Source organism: Crocuta crocuta, unplaced genomic scaffold (genome assembly GCF_008692635.1).
Source record: "Crocuta crocuta isolate KB4526 unplaced genomic scaffold, BGI_CrCroc_1.0 scaffold77, whole genome shotgun sequence".
Classification (NCBI taxonomy): Eukaryota; Metazoa; Chordata; class Mammalia; order Carnivora; family Hyaenidae; genus Crocuta; species Crocuta crocuta.
In genome coordinates, this window is record NW_027532172.1 from 4,180,006 (window position 1) to 4,190,400 (window position 10,395).

Here is a 10,395-nt window from a genome sequence, read left to right on the forward strand (position 1 = left end):
ACAAACCTTCTGGGTTAACGCAACTCCAACTGATCTTCGATCACAATCACTGCAGGTCAGAAGTCCAGCCTGGCTCAACCGTTTCCAGAGCTGCACACACAAAGTGCCTAGGGTCGCTGCATATAGGAAACCTCACTTTAATCCATTTCTGATACGATTTGGGATTTGCATTCAGGCCTTGGGCTTCTGCCTGCTTTTAATTCATTTCAAAACCATTCAGAGCTGTGAAGAATGCTCGGATGTAATCAAATACAAAATCCACTTAGGAAGCACTTTTAAATGAGATTATCCAGGTCTTGTGACCCCCACCACTTGGCTGGAGCCGTGACTCGGCCAGTGGGGTTTCAGGAAGTGACTTCTCCCTCTCCATCAGCACTTTTATTTCTTGGTAAACTAAAATGGTACTTGGCATAGATTTCCGGGCTTGTCTTATGATGGAAGGAGCCAGTGATTCGGAAGCAAGAGATCTCTGTCTCCCCCACCGTGCTCAGCACACAGTAGCCAGTCAGTAAATGTTTGTTGAATTTGATTAGAAGGAGAACAGTTTTGGTGGGAAAGGATTCTTAGTTGTAACCATATCTAAAAGTCTAAATCAGACGTCCAGTAAGTGCATCAAGATTATCTTGTCTTATATGCGGTGAGCTGTCCCCGAATAAGTTGCCCGGAATCAGCAAGGTGTGGAGCATTTGGAATTTCTTTTTCCTTCCCTTCACTGTTTGGGGGAGGGGGCATTCTTTGTTGTACTTCCTGGCTCCAGATAGGGGAAGAAAGCTGTCTCCCTGCAGAGCCTCTCAAAGACCTTGGCCTCGCCCCACCCCCCTTTCCAAAGCAATGGCTGAGACGTGTTTCCGTCAGCCAGGGATGGGCAGGTGGAGTAGGATTAGCCAGATGGAAGGCAGCCCAGGTCCTGCTGTGCAAGAGGCCGTGGAAGCTGTGATGCTGGGCTGACCAGGCTTCTTTCTGGACCCCCTGGTCTGGGGGATAAGGCATTGGGGGAAGGGTGGGCGAAAGACCTGAAAAGAAGCAGCTCACAATACAGTGTCAATAAGACGAGGTCAACTCCAGCAGCAGGGGGGGTGGGGGGTGCGCCTCGGGGGCTCTGGGCTAACCGGAAGCCAGGGAAGGGAGGACTGTCATCAGGAAAGGGCTTCCCAGAGCAAATGGCAAGAAAGAAGCCAGTTCAAGTTCATTCTAAGAACTACCTGGCAGCTCACAGGGAAACACAACATCCAATAAACCTGGGAGACGACGTAAATGCAAACAATGAGATACTATTTTCACACACAGAATTGGTAAAAATTAAGATGTTTTCTGGAGCCAGTTGGCGAGGACAAAGGATACGTGGGGAAGGGAACCAAGCAGGGGGAGGGGGAGTGCAGATTGATGCAACCTCCTTGGAAAATGGTTTGGAAGCGCCCACCCTTTAGCCAGCCCATTCTAGGGCTAGGACTCTCCTGGCTGGAAAAGCTTTCTCCCTCCCAGCGATGAGGCTGTTTGGCTTTCTTACCATTCGTGTGTCCACTGGAGGAGCCCTTTTCATTCTCCTTCAAGAACTTTCCCTTTTTCCCTTCGCATTCACACCTTGGTTAACTGTTGGGCAAAAGGGCTTAGCTCTCAGCCTGTCTCGGCTTTGGACGCGCCTTCCTCGCTAAGCTTTTGATTTGAAGGGAAAGACACGGGACTCTTCCCTTCCCTTGAACACGGAGAGGCCGCTGTAGGCTTATTAGCAGCTGTCCTGATGTCAAGATTGTTGTGTCTCAGGGAACAGGGAGGCCCAAGGAGAGGGGGAAAGGTGGAGGGGAGTGGGGCGAACCGCTGGCCGATGCAGGGTTACCGCGAACCTTCAATTTGTTAAAAAAAAAAAAAAAAAAAAAAAAAAGAGGCAACGTCTGCAAAGCGCCATGAAGCGAAGCGTGGTAACAGGAGACGCTCCTGTCCGTACTTTCTTTGCATTTTCTTTGCTTCCTTGCAGTTTCTGGGGCGGGCGATTCGCATTCTCCTAATTGCTGTCCTCCCCCACATCCAGCTCCCAGAGTTCCAAAGAGAGTCCCCCGTCCTCAGCGAAACTCAGCCTGTCACCTGAAGCACTTAACAAGTCAAAAGGCCACACGTTGAGCTTGAAGCTCAGTGGGAGATGAATAGCCAGTCGAGTGAATGGGCTGCACCCAACCCTTGCTCTGATGGGGTCGTCCCGCCCCGTAAAAAATTATGTTAAATTTAATTCCCCCAAGTTGCAGGTGTGGAAGCAAATAAGGGTGCCTCTCAGCACCTGCGCCCACGGCCTGCGTGCGCCGGGGACCCTGATGCTGCGATGGCCCGACGCAGCCCACTCCTGCCACAGTGGACAGAGAAGGGTGAAAACAGAAGCACGGAAAACCTCACACCTCTGTGCTCACAATGTTAGGCGAACGGCAGACTTTTCCTTTAGAAATTAGAATTAAAGGATATTTAGAAACTGCCCACGACTTTGGTTGTATTTAGTAACGAATGACGTCATCTGGGGCACAGAGATGTTAGGTGGGGACTCCGGCTCTGGGGTGCGCCTCTCCAGCTGCAGCGTCTGGGGCTCCAAGGAACCACCAAGTAACGGCTGGTGGGGTGACACGGGACACGGAATCGGGGTGGGGGTTATCTCCAGTGTCATGGGGAGTCGGGCGGAAACTCCACCTACCATTCGAGCCGCCTGGAATTTACACTCACCCTCAGGAGGTCAGGAACCCCCAGGGACCCCTGGCAACCCTGAACTTCCCCTTCTGAGGGCTTCCTAGCCTTGCTGCTCTCGCAGGTGGAGACACACCCAACTCGGCCACCTGAGTATGGCCAGGGCAAAGCACTGGGCTCAACACACCTTTTTGGGGGAAAAACAAAGATGAAAGCAAGTTTCAGGTGAAATTTGACAATTAAGTGTCAAGCTCCTTGAGAGACCCGTCCGAGGTGTTTAGGGTTCCTGACCCAAGCAATTACTTTCCACCACTCCTCCAATCTGGAATCACCCACTGGACAGAAAATTGATTTGCTCTTTTTTTTTTTTTAAGAGTAAATCTGATATTTTTAAACGGCAACTAATCGTAGAGACATGAGCTAGTTAACCAGCTTACCAGATACCTGCCTTTTCTATCTCTCTTTGTCCCGGGGCTTCGCCGCCTCCCACCTCAGCCCCGGGGAGGTTACCATGGTAACGGGCTTGGGTCTCCGCCTCCGCGCCCACCTGAGGGCCCTCCCTGGCGCCCTGCGTTGTTGTTGAGGAAGGAGAGTCCCCAGCAAGGCTGGTCCCCGGCTTAGGTCAAAGCATTCCTCAGGACTGAGCTCGGCGATGAGCCCCCAGTCTCCCCGGACATCCTGGCTCCTGCTTCTCCTAAGAACTTCTGGGCAAAGCGTCCTTCTCAGCCGGGGTACCCTTCTTTCTAAACTCCCATTTTCACTTCAAGAAATCAATGTTTTCCCTTAGGTGTTAGCAATGACTGTGAATTAAAGCCATGCTAACATTGCTCCCCTAACGTGTTAGGAGCTATGGACCGCAGAAAGATGGATCGCTTCTCGTGCAGGTATGAACCCATCTTGAATGTGAACTTTTGATCCCTAGAGCTTGCCAGCTTCAGAAATAATGGTCTACGCCTCTGGGTCGTTTGACTTCATCCTGCGCAAACCTTAAAAGAGCCGCCAGCCGTGATGCTGTTTTTCCCGAGAGACCTGGAACTTCACACTTAAGAGTTCCATCCAGCATTGTTGTTGGCTTTGAGCATTTTCAGTTGGGGTAATGGCGCCGTCTATGAAGTGACTAGGGCTTCCCTCTCTTGTGTGAGAAAAGATCAGTATCACAACCACATGAAAACTCGGCTTCTGAGAAGGTGAAAGGCACAGACAGATTCAATATTTGCAGAACCCTGAAGAATGATGGGGGTGGGGGTGGGGGAATTTGTTTTAAGCTTCAAGTCTTCTAAGTGACTGGTTTAAATGAAATGGCTTGTGAGATGTGATTCATCAATTACACAGAATGTTACGGCGTGTTTGTGAAATCGAAACCAAGAGACTTTCGCCTACTTAAGATTATGTATTGATGAGGACAGAGCCTAAGAAGTCATAATACATATTGGAAAGAAATGCCTTTTAGGCAGCTTTTATTCTCAATCATTCTTGATGCTGCTTCATGAATTAGCCATTTAACAAGAAAGGAAAGAGGAACAAAGGTGGCACTCTACAGTTTCTCCCTAGTGATCTGTGTTGTGATCTCCTAGTGTTGAGAAAGCCCAGGTGTTAACGCGACGAATTTGATTTTCTTTGTTTCGCTAACGGATGTTTGATTTCCTCCTCCCAGTGTGATTTTGATCGTGGCCATTTCCAAAGCATTTGAACTGAAATTCGTCGCTGCCGGTGAGGGACTGTTTGTTATTTTGATCAGTAGCAATTTTCACGTGGCCTGCAATACTGACCCCACCAAGTTGATTTTGTCCTTCAGGGTTGGGCCACCCCCATGAACTTGCACGTCCCTCTCAGGGAGACCCCGCCTTAAGAGATGACGGCATCCGGTCCCAGGAGGAGCCTGCAGTTCGCCATCGATCTTTGCAGTTGGTGTCGTCCTTTGGAATCCAGGACAGTAAGACCCACCTGCCTTAGGCCTACAGTGTGCTGTCGCCGTCCTGGTCCTCCACGCTTTCTATCTTTCTGACGTTCTGTCTCCTGAGGGGCCACCTGATTCTGAAGCCGGGCGGGTGGTTGGGCTGGTCTTCGCTCTGGAGGGCAGACCCGCAGCGTGTACTTCACCTCCCTGGGACTCGGTTTCCCCCCTGATTCTCTGGGAACCACCCCTGGCCTGAGCACAAAGAAAAGCTTTGCTTGCTCAGAGGTGCAAATAGCAAAGCAACATCCAAAAAAGCAGAGTCCTATTTTGTAAGGGTCACATGCTTAGACATCTCCAAGCACTGGGGACACCAAGCTGTTAGCCCTGTATTAATAACCTTTGCTTTTCCGGGACCTCAGCTTTTCAGTTCCCCTCTCAGCCGCCTCTTCTTACGTTCCAGGTAAGGAGCTAAACAAAACCTGCTGTCTGAACGGGGGAACCTGCATGCTGGGGTCCTTCTGTGCCTGCCCCCCCTCCTTCTATGGCCGGAACTGTGAGCATGATTCACGCAAAGAGTAAGCAAGCCATTTATGGGGGAGGGGGGGGAGAAAAGGGGGAGGGTGAAAGCCCATATGCGTCACCTTATCTGTTCCTTTTCAGGAACTGTGAGTCTGTGCCCCACGGCACCTGGCTGCCCAAGCGATGTTCCATGTGCAAGTGCTGGCGCGGCCGGCTTCACTGCTTTCCTCAGACCTTTCTCCCGGGGTGCGGTGAGCGGATAGTCCCCTCTTTTGCCATTTCAAGTTAGCTGCCTGTGGCCACCTGGTTAACGGGGTCTCTCCTCTTTCCTCACGGCTTGCTAGATCCTAGCAGCCCAAGTGCTGCTTGTGAAAGCATCAAGGACCCTAGATGGGGTGGGCACGTGTGCGTCCTTTCTATTTATATTTACTGCCTCAGAAATGTAGCTTTCAAGGTGGACAGTTATTTCAAGCCCATTTGACATTTTATAGTATGTGGGCTTCCTTGCCCCGACCTCTTAAACACCAAGAGATGCCCTCCGTGTCCTTTTCCTGTGGGCAGGGAGACCCACCGACAACTCAGTTAGTGCCCACCTAAGTCTAGTTCATGCCCTTGAATTTCACCTGAGGCTCGACCTCCCTCTTTGGGAACCTCAGGATCCTCAAAGGCCCCCACGTGGATCTCCTGGTGAATGGTCTTGACCTTGTCTTGCTGATTTGTATTGATTTGAGGACAACAGTAACAAGAAAGGCAGGGGCCCAGGGGAGAGCAAGAGTCCAGAAGGTTCTCTCCTAGCCCTGACCTGAGTCAGATTTCTAGGTGCACCCAAGTTCAGAGGCCTCCCATATTCTGACCGTGTAGATGTTAGAAATTGCAAATGGTCAAGTCCAAAAATGAAATGAAGGCAAAGGCATCCCTTGAGTACAAGATGGGACCCCTGACCCAGATGGGGAGTGTGGCTTTTCCATTTACATCCTGCATGTCAGGCCCAGGATAGGCGTTTGGTGAGCGTGGGTGGGCGGAAACCGTATTTTCTTCCTGGAACCTGGGCCTCAAAATTTGCTGTCTCCTTATCATCAACACCTAACCAAGTTCTGCTGCATCCCGGCCATTTTCACTGGCTGGGGTACGTGTCCAGGCGTGAGAGCACGTGTCCAGGAAAAACCAAGTTAATAGGAGACTCGTGTCAACTTGTGGTGAAAGATGGTTTCTCAGGGGAGTCTCAATTCCATGTAATCGGTGCTGTCGGTTCCAGGAGCACACTGTACTGGTCAAATGTGTGGTCCCAACTGACTTTTGGCCGGTGTAGATATGCCATGTGTGCAGGATCAACTCCTGCAGGGATTTCCTTTAATGACCAAGTGTCCTTACCTTCCAGATGGCCACGTGATGGATGAGTACCTCCTGGTTTCCAGGACTCCAGAATTAACACTGTCTTCAAGCGTCACTTTTTCGATAGCTGGCATCTGTCTCGCTATACAAAGTTACTGTTAACAGACATTGGCGGATGCGATATTTGCCATGCAAGTTCCATAACCTGTAAAGGCTGTCACTCTAATGTCCTAACTGAAAGATGATCATTTGTTAGTTGCCTTGAAATGGCGGATGGATTTTCATCACGGTCCCTAGCATTTTCATAAAGTCCCAACTACTTTCCTCTTCCCTCTCCTCTTTAAAAAAAAACTTCTTTAAAAAAAGCCAGCAATACCTACATTGTAGCCAAGTTCTGTTTCTTGGTACACATTTCTCTACCAAAGGTTTCTTCTTATTTTCCTTTAAATAATTGAATTCTATCTTCAGATTATTAAAGGCTACTCTTAACGGGAAACCGAGGCTAAACTGAGGAGTAGAGTTGATCAAAATCAATCAAGAACTCATCTTTAGGGGCGCCTGGGTGGCTCAGTTGGTTAAGCTTCCAACCTCTGCTCAGGTCATGATCTCAGAGTTCGTGAGTTCAAGCCCCACGTCGGGCTCTGTTGACAGCTCAGAGCCTGGAGCCTGCTTTGGATTCTGTGACTCCCTCTCTCCCTACCCCTCCCCTGCTTGCGCTCTGTCTCTCCCTCTCAAAAATAAACATAAAAAAAAATAATAAATTATGTTTTCTCCATACTTTGCAAGTATTTTAACTGTTGTAAAAAGAAAATGTTCACAATATATATATTTAGTTGTAAACCAGGTAGTAAAACTATGTATTGTAAGGCCCATTTTTAAAATATATCATGTGTGTGAGTATGCCCAGTAAAAACTGGTAAATCTATGGACCAAAAGGTGAAATATGCTTATTTCTAAGGCGATGCTGACAGGTGCTTTGTGGTGGTGGGTTTTTTCCCTCCGCACTTTTGTGTTGTCCACAGCGAGGGGGTGCTGCATCTGTTTTCGTGGGGAATGCTGTGACTACATCACACTCAAACCTGAGCCAAAGGCTCAGACCCAGTGTTGTCTCTGGCTCTGGTGTGTGTGCTGTGCTGTGAAGGACATTGGCTTCCACTATTTACGTACTGCTTGGTCCCCAACTCATGCTTCTCCACCTTAATGTCCTTGAGATACAAAATCCCAAAGGGGTGGGATTTTTTTTTTCCAGAATCCAATGGCTGGAAGATGAAATGGAATCTTCAGGAAGCAGTGCAGGGCACCCCAGAGAGCTCAGCGTGGGGGTGGGCTGCCTGGTGTGAAAAGGTAGTCTAGCCACATACTGGCCAAGGGACCCAGTGTCCCCGGCTGCACCTGGGCTGGTCCCTACACCACAGTGTTAGAATTAAGTGAACCAAAACAGCACTAGTACAGAAATTCTCGACAAATGTCAATTCTCCTCTTTCTACCTGCTTGTTTACCGGAGCGTTTTTGCCCAGAAATGGAAATTCATGCAGGTGACGCTGGGACAGTGTCTTCCAAACTTGGGGGCCACCTCAATTTGAGCCACATCATGCAATTATAATTTTTTATAGCAATTCATTTTTTAAAAATATACATAACATAAAACTTAGCATCTCAACCATTTCTAACTGCAAAGTTCAGTGGCATTCAGTACTTTCACACTGCTGGGCAACCATCCCCACTGATGGAGGTTTCCGGTGAGGGTGGAAAATGACCGGAGCCAATGACCAAAAACGTATTCTTGAAGATGGCTTTGTTGCAAAAAGGTGGTTTTATTAAAGCACGGGGACAGGACCCATGGGCAGGAAGAGCTGCACTGGGGTTGTCACAGGTAACTGATCATATATCTTCAAGTTGGGAGGAGGTTAGGGTAGAGTAAGTCTCTAAGGTATTTTGGAAGCAAGGTTTCCAGGACCTTGAGGGCCCGGTGTTGTTAGGAAGATGCCATTTGTTACCATTTAATAAAACCTCAGTCATGAGACCCTTCAGATGTACATCAGGTGTCATACACTTGGAGTGTGATTCCCAGCATATATCTTGGGGGAGTCGAGATAAAGGAAGTTTCCAAAGAAATTTTTATATGTTAAAGTAGACTTACAGGATCATGGGGGGTCAGGATAATGTGAAGCCAAGATTCTCTTTTGCCCCCAGTAAAGTGTCATCATCGAGGTAACTGAGCTCCTGGAGGGATGTCACCTTCATTAAGAATGAATTATTTGGGAAGGAATTTCATTTTTCATTTGCCTCAGTTTCCCACATCACCATGACCAGCACCTAATCCCCTTTCCTTTGTTCTTGGGTAGCCGGGAGTGTCTGAAGAATATCACACATCTTCCACCTGGAGGGAATTGTGAGGTCCTGGATAATTTGCCCAAGTCTTGAAATTCAAAAGCAGTAATAATCAATCCTAACATTCACCCGTACACCATCTAAAATCATGAACCAGATATACATTTTGGGAAATGGTGCTCCCAAGGATATGAAAACAAGAATCTACCTTCAAAAGCTGTACGGGCTCTTCAAAGGTAAGTGCCCACGTGATGAGGGCAGTTCCAGACAACGCGCCCAGTCTCTGGGGGAATAAGTGAATTCATGGGCCCGAGGAGGAGGGAATCCAGGCGTCTGTCACAATCAGCCCCTTGTGCTGTTGATTCTACTTCCTCCAGGATTCCGATTGGTCCTGGGGGAACTTAAAGAGAAGGACTAGTGGAATAGACTGCAGTCTCCAATCTCAGGTACACAGCTGAGTAACGCAGCCCTCTGCTTCTTCCTCTGCCCGTTCTACATCCCCTTACCCTGGGCTAGCATGGCTGCTGCTGTATGGGACCCACCTGGTGGAGGGACTTGACCCTGAGCCCTGAAGTCTGTGTTCCTGACCTTCATGCTCTTCTCACCTGTGGCTGCGGTATTTGCCCATTGACCATCTAGTTGGGCAGGGAAGACCAAGACGTGCCCCAGTGAATCACCTGGGCTTTGGACCCCTGACGGCAGCCAACTGTTAGGAGTTCTGTCCTGGGGAGGAAGCGTCTCCTGGTTCTAGGTGGTTCCCTTTGAAGGCAATTCTAACAAGACACAGCCATGAGCCAACACTCTTTTCTGATTCATCCCCCAGGGAATCCTGCCTTCCCACTCCCCACCGCCTTCTCCAGATGCACTCACTCAACACTGGGTCAGTCTAGCTGCTTCAGTAACTAAATAATTGGCTCTTCCCTACTTTTTAAAATTATTATTTATTTATTTTTTGAGAGAGAGAGAGAGAGAGAGAGAGCAAGCATGGGAGGAGCAGAGAGACAGAGACACAGAATCCGAAGCAGGCTCCAAGTTCTAAGCTGTCAGCACAGAGCCAGACATGGGGCTTGAACCCACACACCGTGAGTTCATGACCTGAGCCGAAGTCAGATGCTTAACCGACCCAGCCACCCAGGTGCCCCAGCTCTTCCCTACTTATAACTCCAGTGGTCCATAATTATTTATCTTTCTATCTCATGTTATTTTCTGGAAACATGTATATATCATGTCACCTCAGGACTTTGCTGGTGATATTCAGTGAATAATCATTCAACAATAGGTGGGTGATTTCCTTACTTCTTCTCACAGCTTAGATGTTCATTGGGGACCGTGAGCTAGTCCCGATTATTGGCCAGGACCCTCCTCTAGGGATCCCTCTCTCCCTGCAACAAATTCCTAAAACAACCAAAATCAAAACAAGAAGAAAAGAGCACGGAGAATTCAGGGAGTCTGACGACTCCACACTTTTCCTGCGAGACGACCCCCCCCCCACGTACCCCCCACAGCAAGGGTGCCTGTTCTCACCCCTTTCCTCACTAGGCTATAAAAAGGGGCAGCAGGAACACAGCCTCTTGGGATGGGGGTGCCTCCAGGTGTCTTCAAACAGTTAGAACACAGGTACATGAGACCACACTGTGTGGGCTTGGAGCTGCCTT

The 10,395-nt window shown here is 48.9% G+C and overlaps 1 protein-coding gene across 1 annotated transcript; it reads left to right on the plus strand.

The window, feature by feature from the left end:
- The first annotated feature begins 3,498 nt into the window (after nt 1-3,498).
- CRIPTO (cripto, EGF-CFC family member) lies at nt 3,499-6,571 on the plus strand. Its single transcript, XM_077777027.1, has 6 exons — nt 3,499-3,545; nt 4,316-4,371; nt 4,457-4,594; nt 5,019-5,133; nt 5,219-5,328; nt 6,456-6,571. Exons 1-6 carry the CDS (start codon nt 3,511-3,513, stop codon nt 6,569-6,571), a joined length of 570 nt encoding a protein of 189 aa, XP_077633153.1. The 5' UTR covers nt 3,499-3,510.
- Nucleotides 6,572-10,395: the final 3,824 nt, after the last annotated feature.